At 35.6% G+C, this 15,657-nt stretch overlaps 1 protein-coding gene across 1 annotated transcript; it reads left to right on the top strand.

Annotated features, from left to right (window-relative positions):
- The first annotated feature begins 3,000 nt into the window (after positions 1-3,000).
- LOC141390891 (phenoloxidase 2-like) lies at positions 3,001-5,772 on the top strand. Its single transcript, XM_073963825.1, has 7 exons — positions 3,001-3,455; positions 3,528-3,703; positions 3,761-3,941; positions 4,017-4,466; positions 4,535-5,162; positions 5,221-5,476; positions 5,551-5,772. Exons 1-7 carry the CDS (start codon positions 3,276-3,278, stop codon positions 5,747-5,749), a joined length of 2,070 nt encoding a protein of 689 aa, XP_073819926.1. The 5' UTR covers positions 3,001-3,275; the 3' UTR covers positions 5,750-5,772.
- Positions 5,773-15,657: the final 9,885 nt, after the last annotated feature.

The raw sequence follows: 15,657 nt of genomic DNA, 5'->3' as shown, positions 1-15,657 counted from the left end.
GTGCCCCTAAAGTTCTGAAAAGTCCTATATATTTTTCGTCAAATTTGATTAAAAATTAACACGCTCCCTTCATATCCATAAACTCAAAAAAATGTCATGATCATTTTCATAGTCCGGCACAAGACTATGAACAATGTTTAATGTGTATTTAGCACCATATAGTACTATGATTCCTATTTTGTGCTAGAAAAGCGTTCGCGTAATCTAAAAAGCAGCAATACTTGCACTTCTCTCTAAACAAATGGTCTGTTCCTTTACTTTTGAAAATGGTAAAACCGGCAAAAGTAGTAAAAGTTGTAAACTGCTTCCATTTGATTTGTATAATATCTCAAGTAAAGGAACGCTTTTCGAGTAAAAAGTGGTAAAACTGGAAGATTCTGGCGCGTAAAGGAACAGAGCTAAAAATGTAGAAGAATGACGTCCTTTTCTCCTATCTTCTGCTAGACAAATTTTTTAACCAGGACTGTGAAAAATTGTTTTCCATACCAATTTGTCCAAAGAGTACGGGAATGGAAAATGACAAAAATTGCCAATTTCATATCTGGCAGAAATGTCAACATCAACGTATCAGCCAATCAGATGCTGGCAAACTTGCTGCATGTTTCTACGCGGCCAAATTTAAAAATGACAAATTTTGAAATTTGAAAGTTCAACACACATTAATGTGAATCCCAAACCATGCTCGTATACTTTCTGAAAAAAAGGCCATTAAATTCTGAAAACATCCTAAATACATTAATTTTGGTTACAAAGAATTTCGGCTGTGTAGCCGGATTCAACCAGTCCATAAATGAAAGTCCCAATTTCTACCCAAAGGTCTGTCTCATATGGAAATTGTGATTTTATGGTTAAATTTTGACGAAGCATAATGACGAATAACCCATGAATATCCGTTCTCGGACGATGTGTAAAAAATTCATGGAATTAACACAAAATCAATATGTGTTTGCTTTTTTCCTTTTTGTCTCAGGCTAAGAGAGTATCCATCTCTGTTGACAATGTCGATTGATATGTTTATACCCTCAGCCTTTAGGCTAAAGAGGATATTTACACTTTGATACGACCAAAAATGTGCCTCATCGAAATAATGGTTTTAGACCCCAAGTATGTTTGTATCCGTTTCAGACAATTTTGAGTAGATCTAGCAATGTCCGTCCGTCTGTCTGTCTGTCTGGTGCGCACGATAACTCTCGAACGGATAAATCGATTCGGTTCAAATTTCGGGTATCGAAATATTTTGTCCAGATTCGATTTAAGTTCGAAGAAGGGCCATATAGGTCCACTCCTTCAGGTACCTCCCCCACAAATGTTCAAAAATTGTCGCAAAACTTGTGCGCACGATAACTCTTGTAGGAAATAACCGATTTGGTGCATACTTTGCACATCGTGTAATTTCTACCAAACTAACCCCCAGTTTTTGTAAAAAAAGTTTATATTCTCACACGAATTGTCAAATTTTTTAGATCGATTTACTCGCCTAAGCGCAAATGTGAAACGCTGATTTTTGAATGAGGAATTCTTAACTATATATTGAACGTGTTTACGAAGATTTAGATCTGTATGTCATTTAGGGGCAGAGTTATGGATGCCAAAATTATTACGAATATTGACGAACGAACAAAAAATAGTTACAAAAACAGGGGGTTAGATTAGGTTCCAATATGGACTCAATCGGTCCACTCCTTCGGGTACCTCCCACACAAAATTTCGGAAAAGTTGAGTTTAGGACCTGGTCTCGAATCGCTTTGATTTTTGTTTACGCAAGTTGTACTCGCTGTCCTCTATACGACGCTGTAAGTTTCATTAGGGGCAAGTCCATACTTCTTGAGAAAATAGCCTGAAAGTTACAAAAAACCCTATGACACCGTGTGTAGTGGTTGCAGCGCAAGATAACTCTCGAACGGATCTGCCGATTCGGTCCAAAATTTGGCTTTCGTAATATTTTGTCCAAACTTAGTTTAAGTTTAAAGATGGATTACATCGGTCCACTCCCTCCGGTACCTCCCCCACAGAAATTCGAAAATGTTCGGAAAATTTGTGCGTACAATAATTCTTGAAGGGAGTAACCGATTTGGTCCATACTTTGCACATTATGAAATTTCTACCAGACATAGATGAGGTTCCAATATGGACTCAATAGGTAAACTCCTTCGAGTACCTCCCACACAAAATTTCGGAAATGTTCAGTTTAGGACCTGCTCTCGAATCGCCTTGGTTTTTGTTGTACCATCTTGTGCTCACTGTCCCCTATACGAAGGTACAAGTTTCCTCAGGGGCAAGTCCATACTTCTGAAAAAATAGCCTGAGAGTTGAAAAACAAACCCTATGACACCATGTTTATGGGTGGAAGCGCAAGATACGGAAATGCCGGTTCCGGCCAAAATTTGGCCTTCGTAATATTGTTTCCAAACTTAGTTTAAGTTCGTAGATAAGCCATATCGGTCCACTCCTTCAGGTACCTACGCCACAAAAGTTCAAAAATATTCGGAAAAATTGTGGGCACGATAACTCTTGATGGGAGTGACCGATTTGGTCCATACATTACACACCCTAATATATCTACCAGATATATCAGTTTTGAATATGGTCTATATTTGTCCACTCCATCCCGTACCTCCCACACAAAATTTTGGATAAGTTCACTTTAAGACCTGCTATTGAATCACTTTGATTTCTTTTGAAGCAACTTACATTCGCTGCCTCAATTACGATGGTAAAAGTTGTTTCAGGGGCAAGTCCATACTTCTTGAGAAAACAGTAAAATTTTTGAACTTTAATCCTAATCAACATTTTTGTCGGTTCATACGAGACCAAAATTTAGAAACCCCCTAAATACATAAGTTTATTGTGAAAAAAAGTGTTTCAATTTGCACAGGCTGAGGGTATATCTCTGTCGGCAAAGCCGACTGATACTTTTTACTTGTTTTACTTGTTTTTGTTCTTATTCAACGCATACAGATATATCCACACATTATTTCCCACAAAGGGACATATGGAACATATCATTCTAAAAGCAGAGATCTATTCAGCTTCTAATCACCACACGCACTTTTATCAATTGTTGTGGTAAGAGACCCGACCACAGAATTCAAAAATTTCGTTGACATGATTGGGCCAAGGGAAACCGCTAAAGTGTGATTTCCAGCACTTATCACTAATATTTTCGTTTTGTTTGACACTATAAAAACTGTGTTGAACTGGGAAAGGTCATCAGTTGTGAAATTGTTTCAACATTCACTACTTCTCTTGTCTGCAATTCTGCGTGAAATTTAAAAATGTCTTCAAACGATACCAAAGCCCTTGAACTGTTGTTCCAACGTCCTTTGGAACCAGTTTTTACATCACGTGATAATGGCAAGGCCGCTTTAGATTTGCCCGATAGTTACTACACTGAACGTTACAGTGGTTCCAATGTAGAACTTCAATCCCGATACGGTGATCATGTTGATGTTAAGGTATGTATTTATGTATGGACAATTTCCCATTTTAATATTTATCTACAAATGTGTGAGTTATTTTTATTGTAGATCCCTTTGCGTGACCTGGCAAGAAAACCTAATTTGGACTTCGCCAAAGTTATTGGAAAGAAGCAACAGTTCTCTCTGTTCCAAGACCAACATAAGAAGGTTGCTAGCCAACTTATCACCTTGTTTATGGAGAGTCCTGACCTGCAAAGTTTTGCATCGCTCTGTGCCTATACCAAGTAGGTTGACGATACGATGGGGAAAAACGAAGTTATTATTTAAATATTTCATTCCAGGGATCGTGTTAATCCAGTGTTGTTCCAGTATTGTTTTTCTGTTGCCATTCAACATCGCCGTGATACACGCAATATTCGTGTTCCACCAGTTGCTGAAACATTTCCCTCGAACTTTGTAGAACCATCTCTGTTGCAGGAAGCCCGTCAAGAAGCTTCACTTATACCGGATCCCAGTCAGCGTGTAAGGAATTTAACTTACATGTGTACTTGTTCCAAAATTTGCTTAAATTATGGTATTTTCCGTTACAATTCATAGTCTCTGATTGAAATTCCAAGGAACTATACGGCATCAGATTTGGAGGATGAACAACGTCTCGCCTATTTCCGTGAAGATATCGGAGTGAATATGCATCATTGGCACTGGCATTTGGTATATCCCACTGAAGGTCCTCGTGAGGTTGTTGCAAAGGACCGTCGCGGTGAATTGTTTTATTATATGCATCATCAAGTTATAGCCCGCTACAACGTGGAACGCTTCTGCAATAACTTGAAACGTACCGAATTAATGAGCAACTTGCGTGCTCCCATTGCCGAGGGTTACTTCCCCAAACTTCTGAGCAGTGTCAATAATCGTACATATCCCGGTCGTATAGCCAACACGGTGTTACGTGACATGAATCGTGAGAATAATGTTCTTGAAATTGCTGAATGTGAAAGATGGCGTGATCGTATTTTGGCTGCCATCGATCAAGGTTTTGTTGTAGATGTAAGTTAAGTTTATATGGATGACATTCGATTGTGACATAATCTAAGCGTACACTTTTCAAATTTTAGCCATCCGGAAAACGCTATCCATTGGATGAAGTTAAGGGCATTGATATGCTGGGTGATATGATTGAAGCTTCGTCCTTATCGATTAACCGTCAGTACTATGGTAATCTTCATAACATGGTTCACAATCTCATTTCCTTTGCCCATGATCCCGATGCGCGTCATTTGGAAGAATACGGAGTAATGGGTGATGTTACGACTGCAATGCGTGATCCTATCTTCTACAAATGGCATGGATATTTGGATACTATTTTCAATAAATTCAAGACCAGTTTGCCACCTTACGATCAAAGCCATTTGGCCTACCGAGGCATCACGATTAACAACGTTGAGGCCAAGATCAACTCACGTACAGCGGCTCCGAATGTACTCTTAACCTATTGGCAAAAATCCAACGTGGATCTGGCTGCTGGTCTGGATTTCGGTCCCAATGGCAGTGTGTTTGCCACCTTTACACATTTGCAACATGCCCCATTCGAGTATGTTGTTAATGTAACCAATTCGAACGCTACACCAAAGAAAGGCACCTGTCGCATTTTCCTATGCCCTAAAACCGATGAGCGTGGAACACCACTCAGTCTTGAAGATCAACGTCTTTTGGCTATAGAAATGGATAAATTCACAGTGAATTGTAAGTTGATGAACCACAAGTTGGGTTGAATGAATTTAATATTGAATATTTTCCACAGTGACTCCTGGAAGAAATACAATTCGCCGCCGTTCTGATGAATCTTCCGTTACAATTCCTTTCGAAAGATCATTACGTCGTGTGGGACCTAGTGCTCAACCCACCAATGCCAATGATTTAGCTGCATTCCAATTCTGTGGTTGTGGTTGGCCCGATCATCTTCTTTTGCCCAAGGGCAAGCCTGAGGGTATGACATTCGATTTGTTCGTAATGATTTCGGACTACACCAATGACGCAGTACAACAAACCAACAACAGGTAAACTAAACGATTTTTTAGCGTTTGAGAGTGGTTATTAATGGCGAGGTTTTCTTTATTTTGTTCTTTGACAGCCCCGATGTTTGTGGTGATGCCTATTCATTCTGTGGCTTGAAGGATAAACTCTATCCCGATAGACGAACTATGGGCTTCCCATTCGATAGACGCTTGCCGGGCACTACCCTGACTGCATTGACATCATCTTTCACCAATTTGATGAAAACTGATGTGAAAATTATTTTCAATGATCAAGTGGTCGATAGAACTCAATAATGACGAAGATTGAATTAAATAAATTTTCATAAAGTGCAAATCATCTTGTTTTATTTTATTATACATATGTGCGTTCCCGTTCTTTTTTAATGGTAAAAGTATTAAAAGAGCGAAATGTGAAAAATGAGATATACATCAGTTTCGGTTTGAATGGCGATTTCATTGCCTTTGAATGCATTCACAGAAACCATTGCCTATTGTCGATAGTTCACATCACTTTAAAACAACAGCACACTACACCATTCATCACAAGAGTGTAAGACGAAAACAGTGCACTGCATTGCTTGCCTTCTCTCAATCACACCTAACACACCTAAAAGGCAGCGAATGGTGTGAATGGTCAACATTGTTGATTGAAAGAAACATAGGAGACTTTCTTATCGATTATTTTATTACAGGTTTTTCTTGTATTGCATAATATGGGGACTGATATGTAGTTCAAGATTATTTAAGAAAAAATAGTATTAATACATATAATAAAAACGTTAAACCATATCGCTCATTTACTCAAAAAGTGGTATAACTAAAAAATGCGGTTTCTGAGTTAACAATTTCTATTTTTTTTTTGTAAGACTTTACTTTACAAATTTCCATGCCTATATCTCTAAAACTCAACGAGATACAGCTCATTTACTACGAGTTTGGCATAATTCAACAAACATTGTTTTGAGTTTATGAAGCACTAAAAGACTTCAAATCATGGTCGATCTTGCACTGAAATTTAGATCTGATATCTGGCAGGATGCTTGCAAAATATGGTGCAAGTAGTTATTTTATTTTTTGTGTAATAGTCTTCTTAAATTTGGAAGCCAAATTTCAATCGGTAACTTAAAACGCGTTTTTTTCGAAACTCAATTTTTGAGATGTGTCACTCTTTGAGTAAATGAACGATATTCTGTTTAATAGAAAGAATTTACTTAACATGTTACAAAAAAATAACTGATGTAACTAGGATATAGCTTTTTTTAGATATAGTATAAGACAAAAATTTACGATTTAATGACCAGTTTATCTAAGACATTGTTGCTCGCGCCTTTACGCTGCCGTAAATGCAAGATTATTTTAAGTGTTGTTAATACAGCTACACACCGAAGTTTGTTGTAATCTTTGAATTCATTTATCTTAGAAAATTTTTAGAATTACTATTATTTACAAAAAAATATAAAATATCTAACGTAAACTCATGCAAGACGAAAATATAGATTTCTCTTAAATACAGTTGTGAGCAAGGATATTTCAATTTTTTCCTTTTGATGAAATGATTCATATTTTTTCAAAAACCAGAAATTTGGTAGTAATTCGAACGAATTTAAATTCCAATAGCATCAGTGAAACAGGCCACTTAAAAAATACTTGTATTCGAAACCAAAAACTGATAGATAAAAACTATTGTCAGATTTAATAAGTGAAAATGGCGTCAAGTTTGGTCGGACCGAACTTTGTATACCCTCCACCATAAATAATGTTGGAAAAGGTTTCCGCAGAATATATTGTTATTTGAGAGATCCCATCATGAAGAAGAATATAGTTATTGAGTCTAAGAGAAAAATTATTTTCAAGTTTTTATTGCATTTAATTAACTTAATTATTTAAATTATTTGTTTATTTCTAAATGTTTAGTAAATAGATCTTACTATTTCGAACAACCTCCTCCGAACATTTGAACAACCCCTCCGAACTTCCGAACAACCTACCCCGAACTTCAGAACATCCTCCATCAAATTTCCGAACAACATCCACCGAACCTCCGAAAAACAATTTCCGAATTTCCTAACATCCTCTTCCGAACTTCCCCCTATCAACTTGCCCTTTTCAACTTCAACGGAACCCCATAACCTTATTACAGCCAATTTAGATCGAAAATGTAAATAAAAACTTTTAAATAAATGAAATCTGCTGGTACTGTTATATGGGGGCTATACACAAACGTGGACCTATATACACCGATTTTTTATGAAAATGTTTTCTTAGCTCTTAATAAACACAAAATACCAAATTTCAAATAAATTTCGGGGCATATGGGGCTAATACCTTCAAATTTTATTAAAGCGTCGACGCGTGTCTTTGTAAGGGAACTATACGAAAACGTTGATCTTTATAGCCCTGTTTCAATACAAAAAGTTCTGCAGACATACCTACAATAGATTTCAATAAAAATTGTATCCATCTAAAGTGATTAACACAGACGGGCGGACGTAGAATTGTTCGCTGATCAAAAATATATATACTTTGTTGGAACCAAAATGATTATTTCGAGGAGTATATAGTATAGAGGAGGGTATAAAATTACTCGCCAATATGTGTTAGAAACACTATAAAATCATATGAAAGACAATTTGTGTTGACCAGTCTATTAATTAGATACGCACATTGCACTATAGTGCAATAAAAAGGCAACGAAAGCATAGCGAATACAGTGAATGATTTGTTATATGTACTGCAATTTTGTTGCTTGACATGTAACGGCACTAGAAAAATAGTGTCGAAAGAAGGCAATCATCAAAAATAATGAATGCACGTTAAGCAATAACATCAGTTGATATTTGCGAATGAATGCATGTCAATAGCAACGAAAGAATGAATGCATACAAAAGACGAATCATCTCAATCTGATCTCTGATATACATACAACTTTATTCAAAATATACGGGAACGGAAAAAATGGGAAAAACGCCAAAGAAATTGGAACAAATGTCAAAGTCAGCCTACCAGCCAATCAGAAGGCGGCAACCATGTTACTATTTTTTACACGCTCAAATTGAGAGAGTCATTCAGCGCCATTTTTGTTTAAATAGAAGTGAACATTTTACCACTTTTTGGTGTACGGGAACGCTGTGTGGTAAAAAATGTGTAAAAGTGATAAAAATTGTAAAAACTTTTTAGTTCTGGAACACAACTTATAAGTTATTTTGAGATTTACCCCCAGTTTTTGTAACTATTTTTTGTTCGTTCGTCTATATTCGTAATAATTTAGGCATCCATATCTCCGCCCCCAGATGACATACGGAACTAATTTTTCGTAGACGCGTTCCATATTTAGTAAAGAATTCCCCATTTAAAAATCAGCGCTCGACATTTGCGCTAAGACGAGTAAACCCATCTACAAAATTTGACAATTCGTGTGAGAATAATAAAATTTTTTACAAAAACAGGGGGTTAAACACCAAAAGTTATGGGTTCACTTTCCCAGTAAAATTTATTTGAAGTTGTTCTATGTGAAGTAGTGATTGAATAGCTATTTTAGAAGCAGTCCACGCAGAGTCATGAAAAAGGCATTCCGTTCTTCACATTTTGAAAATGTCCGATTTGAATCCATTTTATAAAATTTTCACATTTTAGCAATGTTTACATTTATAATAACTTTTTGCAAATAAAATTCTTAAGAACACAAGAAACAATTTATTTTATGATATTTTAATGTTTGTATCCAAAAAGATAATCATGGGTACAAGAAATGACAGACTGCATCTTTGTTTGTAGCCAAATAAGTAGTTGAATCATGAGTGCAATTTCTAAAATAAAATATGGAATCAAAACCAATATTGGTCCATTTTTACAGTGTTTTTACTGTGTTTTATTTAAATTGCATTTCAAACTTTGACACAGTTGCAGACTAAAACTTTGCACACTTTTCAGATTTGGATGACAACACATGTGGTCTGTTCCTTTACTTCTGAAAATGGTAAAACCGGCAAAAGTAGTACAAGTTGTAAAATGCTCCCATATGGATTGTATTGTGTCTGAAGTAAAGGAGCCTTTTTCGAGTAAAAAGTGGTAAAACTTGAAGATTCTTGAACGTAAAGGAACAAAACTATGAATATGAAATTAAAACAAAGATTGGTCTATTTTACAGTGTTTTAACGGCGTTTTATTTAACTTGCATTTCAACTCTGGTAACTCATTTTCCACACAGTTGCAGTTGACCAATCGAACTCGAACTTTGCACACTTTTCAGATTTGGATGACAATACATGAATATGGCCCCAATTTTTCTTAAAGCCCCCATATAGCGGTACCACCCGATTTCAGGTACTTTGAGGATTTTATCATTTTTGGCCGAATTAGCTGTCATTTGGCATTTCCAATGATACAGGCATTTTCCCATATATAGCCCCCTTATAGCGGTACCACCCGATTTTAAGTATTATGAGGATTTTATCTTCATTTTGAGACCGAATTGGCTGTAACTTGGCAATTGGAATCCCCAATTTTACAGAAACTTCTTCACCAAAAATTTTTGACATGGGTCCAGGTTTTGATATAGTCCCGATATAGTGGTACCACCCGATTCCAAGTGTTTTAATGATTTTATCTTCATTTTGAGGCCGAATTGGCTGTAACTTGGCATTTGGAGTCCCCAATGGTACAGAAACTTCCCCACCAAAAATTATGGACATAATTCCTGGTTTTGGTATGGCCTTTATATAACGGTACTACACGATTTCAGGCATTTTAAAGTTTTTATCTAAATTTTCGGCCTTAATTGACTATAATTTTGTTCTCAGTGGTCAAAAAAATGTATTTACTAAAAAGTTAAAAATAAAATATAATTTTAAAAAATTAAGTTTCAGTGTTTTATTTAGAAATGCACTTAAAACTAGGAAATAATTTGTCGCTTAGCCTCCATAAATATATTCTTTCTCATGACGGAATCTTTCAAATAAAACGCTTGCATTTAAATTATAAATGGTGGCAAAATTAAACGGCAAGAGTTTTATTTGAGAGATTCCATCATGAGAAAGAATATACTTATTGAGGCTAAGCGACAAATTATTCCCAAATTTTAAGTGCATTTCTAAATAAAACACTGAAACTTAATTTTTTTTTACTCACAACTCTTTTAAATAATTTTTCCAAATGTCCCTGAGGAATTAATATTACTGAACTGTGGAATTAAGATTACTGTTGAAGTGTAGGATTGAGAAATGAGGGTGGTTTTGAAAATTTGTACTTATGTGTACGAAAAGTACTAAATGGTACTAAATTTAATATAGTTGGGATTTGGGTAAATGGATAGAGCTGGAAACCTGAAATTCGGAATTAGGGTTACTGTTAGAGTGTAGGATTGAGGTTGTTTTGGAAATTCGTACTTATGGGTACGGAAAATAGTAAATGGTACTAAATTCGGCACAATAGAGATAGATAGATAAATTGAGATAGATCTAGAATCATGAAATGTCGAATTAAGATTACTGTTGAAATGTAGGATAGAGGAAGTTTTGGAATATCGTACTTATGAGTACGGAAAGTATTAAATTTTGTACAATTTGGATTTAAGCGAACGGATAGTGCTGGACTTCTGATATTTTGAAGTAAGATTACTGTTGTACTGTAGGACTGAGGTAGTTGCGGAAATTCTTACTTATGGGTACGGAAAGTACTAAATTTGGAAGTAAGATTACTGTTGGACTGTAGGATTGAGGTGGTTTTGGAAACTCGTACTAATAGGTACGAAAATTACTAAATTTGGCACATTTTGGATTTGGGTGAACGAATAGAGCTGGAATCCTGAAATTTGGAATTAATGTTATTGTCGAAGTCTATGATTCAGGAAGCTTTGGATAATCGCACTAACGGGTACGGAAAGTACTAAATGGTACAAAGTTTGGTACAATTTGGATTTGGATGAACGGATAGCGCTGGAATCCTGAAATTCGGAACTAAGATTACAGTTGGAGTGTAGGATTGAAGAAATTTTGGAAGTTAGTACTTATGGGTACGAACAGTACTAAATGGTACTAAATTTAGTACAATTTGGATTTGGATGAACGGATAGCGCTGCAATCCTGAAATTTGAAGTTATGATTACTGTTGGCCTGTAGAATTGAGGAAGTTTTTAAAGTTCGTACTTATGGGTACGAAAAGTTCTAAATGGTACTAAATTTGGTACAATTTGAATTTGGTTGAACGAATAAAGCTGGTATCCTGAAATTTGAAGTTAGGTTTACTGTTAAAGTAAAAGTTTTAGGTAGTTTTGGAAAACCGTACTTAAGGGTACGAAGAGAACTAAATGGTACAATTTGGTATTGGACGAACGGATACAGGTGGAATTCTGAGATTTGGAATTAAGATTACAGTTATTATTTTGTACTAATGTCAGTGTAGGTTGTGATATGTGGTTGTCGAAATACGTACCTTAAGTATACGAAAATTAATAAGTAGTGCACAATTTGTTGTTGGGAGTAGGGACCGAAGTGGAATGTGCATTTTTATACCCTCCACATTAATATGGAGGGTATAATTAAATTTGTCATTCCGTTTGTAACACATCGAAATATTCATCGGAGACCCCATAAAGTATATATATTCTTGATCAGGGTAAAATTCTAGGTCGATATAACCATGTCCGTCTGTTGAAATCAAGATACAGCTCGCAATTTTTAAGATAGAGCTTTGTAAATTGGTATAGAAGATTCTATTACTCCTAGGATGTTTGGTATTGCAAATGGTCTATATCGGTCCACGTTTTGATATAGCCCCCATATAACGGTACCAACCGATTTTCGGTATTTTTAAGGTTTTAGCTTCATTATCACACCGCACAGTGTCCGATTTTCCAAAAAACCTGGCCAAAAATCGAAAAAAAAATTTATCAATTTACACTAAAAAGGGTCAGATATTGTTTATAGGATCCCAGTGCGTGTAGTTATGAAAAAATATATACATTTCTTGTTTAATAAGTGAGTATAAAAGCAGATCGAAGTGACCCTATTTGGAATTTAATTTTTTTTTTCAATATTTAATTTGTTTATACATCTATGATAATATGCAAAATAAACAACGGTTATTAAATATTTTCTTTTTGTAAATGTAATGAAAGGTATGTGAAACGTATTTAAGATGTTCAGTGTCGCCAATGAATTGTGCGTTCTTTAATAATTGATGTCCGTACTTGTTAATTTTTTCAAGATCAATTTTCACAATAAATTATGAAAATAGTTATGAGTAAGATCGAGTTGGGCTGTGTAACTTTTCATTTCATAAAAAGGGAAAAGTTTTTTACCAATTTCCATCGAAACATCCTGCACATATTTGCACTTTTCGTTTCTATGTGATATTTTGTCTTGCAGATATGTACACATTTTCTTTGATTCAGAATGTCAGAATATAGGATAGGGTCACTTTCTGGCGTTTGGTAATAATTTAGAGTTTTGATGTATTCTAAGACCTATAGTAAAATTTTATGGCGAACAAATTTCTAGAATATTTTGATCTGATTCCATTACATTTTATAGGAGATTTTAAAGATTTTTAGAAAAAGGGACCAAAAAGACCCCTTTATGACTCGCACGAGGTTTAATTTTTTTAAGAAAAATATTCCTCGCATTCTTGTCAGTAAAGTTGCCAAAGACATTATACACCTAAAGTGCACGGATTCCAAGTGATCTTAACTCAAACATTCCCAAAACTGTAGAAATGGTAGAAGCTTGCAACCCTATTTTAGTTTCTTGGTATTTTGGCAAAATTGATAACGATATTTCCTTGTATGTAATGGAAATAGAGATTTCATTTCTTTAATGACTTATAGTGAAATTTAGCGGAGAACATTTTTGTCTTTGATGCCATTCTTCTAAAATGATGCTTTGTATGACAATTTTGCCAAAATCCATATAAATTACGTCATTAACCCTAAAATGTGTTTATAATTTTGCATATTTCTGGTGTTTAGGTAAGATATAGAGTTTTGATGTATTCTAGAACCTATAGTAGAAATTGATGGCGAACAAATTTGTAGAATATTTTGATCCGATAAGATCGCATTTTATAGGAGGAGGGACCAAAAAGTCCCCTTAAATGACCGCCTGTGGGTTAAATAATATCAAAAATGAAATCAGCGGCCCGAAAAACATAAGAACCAAAGGTTAGGTCAAAATCCATTCATTTTTAGAGTTTTGGCCAGGTTTTTCGGAAAATCGGACACTGTGCACCGCAATGACTGAAATTTTATACTTAGTCTTCGCTGGGGGTGTACAACTTTCCCCTAGCATTTTGTCGGTATAGGTCCACGCCTTCATATAGCCCCCATAGAACGGTACCTCCCGATTTTCAGTATTTTGAAGGTTGTGGCCTCAATATTCCTCCGAAATGACTGAAATTTGGTACTTAGTCTTGGTTGGGGGTATGCAACTTTCCCCGAGAAATTTAATATTTAGTCTTCATTTGGGTGCCACCGTGGTGCAATAGTATGCACGCCCGCCTTGCACGCAGAAGGTCGGGGGTTCGATACCCCGGCCAGGCAAAATCAAACATTTTTCAACGGTGGCAAAATACCCCTCAGTAATGTTGGCGACATTTTCTGAGTATTTCAGCCTTGAAAAACTTCTCCATAAGTGGTGTCTTAAGACACGCCGTTCGGACTCGGCGATAAACAGTAGGTCCCATATCATTGAGCTAAATATGAATCGGGGTGCACTCATTGATATGAGAGAAGTCTCCCTTGTCCCGTATGGGATGTTGTGGAATAATGTTTTGTTGTTTTTGTTCTTCATTTGGGGTATAAAACTGTCCATATGAAATTTTTCGGTATAGGTCCGCGCATTTATATAGCCCCCATTGAACGGACCTCACGATTTTCGATATTTTGAAGGTTGTTGCCTCAATATTCCTCCGAATTGCCTGAAATTTGGTATTTAGTCATCATTTGTGGTATAAAACTTCCCATATTAAATTTTTCGGTATAGGTCCAGGCCTTTATATAGCCTCCATAGACGGGTGCCTCTCGATTTTCGGTATTTTGAAGGTTGTGGCCTCAATATTACTCCGAATTGGGTAAAAATTTTTACTTTGTCTATGTTGTTGGTATAAAACTTTCCCCCAGAAACTTTTCCCCATAGAACGGTATCTCCAGAATTTCATCCACGCCTTGAACGGTACCTCCCGATTTTCGGTATTTTGAAGGTTGTTGCCTCAATATTCCACCGAATTGGCTGAATTTTGGTGTTTAGTCTTTTTTTGGGGTATATAACTTTTCATATGAAATTTGAAGCCTCATAGAACGTTATATGGTAACATGGGGCGCCTTCGCCACGTTTTTGTTCGAAATGTTCTCATACCGACACCTTTAAAGTTTTTTCAAATATTATTTTTGGTACAAATATTAGCATATCTTGACTATAAGTTTTAATATATGTATATGTAAATAGTTATAATTTTGTTTTTTTTTTAAATATTATTTTTGAGCCTCCCCAGCCATGGGACTCTAAAACTGTACTTTACCATACTTCTTCCTTAAATATCAACATTATGCAAAAAAGAACATGTTTTCTATTGATTGAAGTAGGTACCTTGAATTTATGTACAAAAATAATAATATTACTAAAACAAGATACGTCTAGGATAATAGTTGATTTTAACTTCACAGTATAGTGTGGTATATCTATGGTATAAAGAATTTAAGTTAAACATGACAAATTTCTAACATTAAACCACCACACCCCTATCATGGTGTAGGCGTCATAATAGGTCTGTCTGGTTACCCTAAAATTTGTAACAATTTGTACCAATTGTTGCTGGAAGTCGTCTGTTAACACAAAAAGTCTGCAAAAGAGAGCGATTCGAGAGAGACATTTTGACAGTTCTTTTACTGAGAGTTTGCAAATTCTTGCTGGACAACTTTCATCTAGCAAGAACTTGTAACTCTTCTTCTTCCTGAAAATCGCATATCTATTGGAAATATTTAAGGATTAGACGTTGCTCATTATGACCAAGACGAAGAAAAACATTAAACATCAAACAGATAGTCTTTAAGTTTCACGCAAATTTTTATGTCGTTTGGATATACAGATTGCGCTCAACAGTCAATTCAGTTGGGAACAGTATAACATAGATCTTTTGTACCACTACGTTAGGAAGCATGGACTTGCCCACGAAATACATAATATCGCTGCAAACAGAACACAAGGAGTAGC

Source organism: Musca autumnalis, unplaced genomic scaffold, assembly GCF_047663935.1.
Source record: "Musca autumnalis isolate F117 unplaced genomic scaffold, ASM4766393v1 scaffold_1, whole genome shotgun sequence".
NCBI classification, from domain to species: Eukaryota; Metazoa; Arthropoda; class Insecta; order Diptera; family Muscidae; genus Musca; species Musca autumnalis.
This window is presented reverse-complemented; position numbering and strand designations above follow the sequence as displayed.

Excerpts from the sequence above, each read along its gene's own strand:
- LOC141390891 (XM_073963825.1), top strand. The coding sequence starts at position 3,276 with ATGTCTTCAAACGATACCAAAGCCCTTGAACTGTTGTTCCAACGTCCT. Across the intron at positions 3,704-3,760 it reads TCGCTCTGTGCCTATACCAA|GGATCGTGTTAATCCAGTGT; the intron begins GTAGGTTGACGA and ends ATTTCATTCCAG. Across the intron at positions 5,477-5,550 it reads GTACAACAAACCAACAACAG|CCCCGATGTTTGTGGTGATG; the intron begins GTAAACTAAACG and ends GTTCTTTGACAG.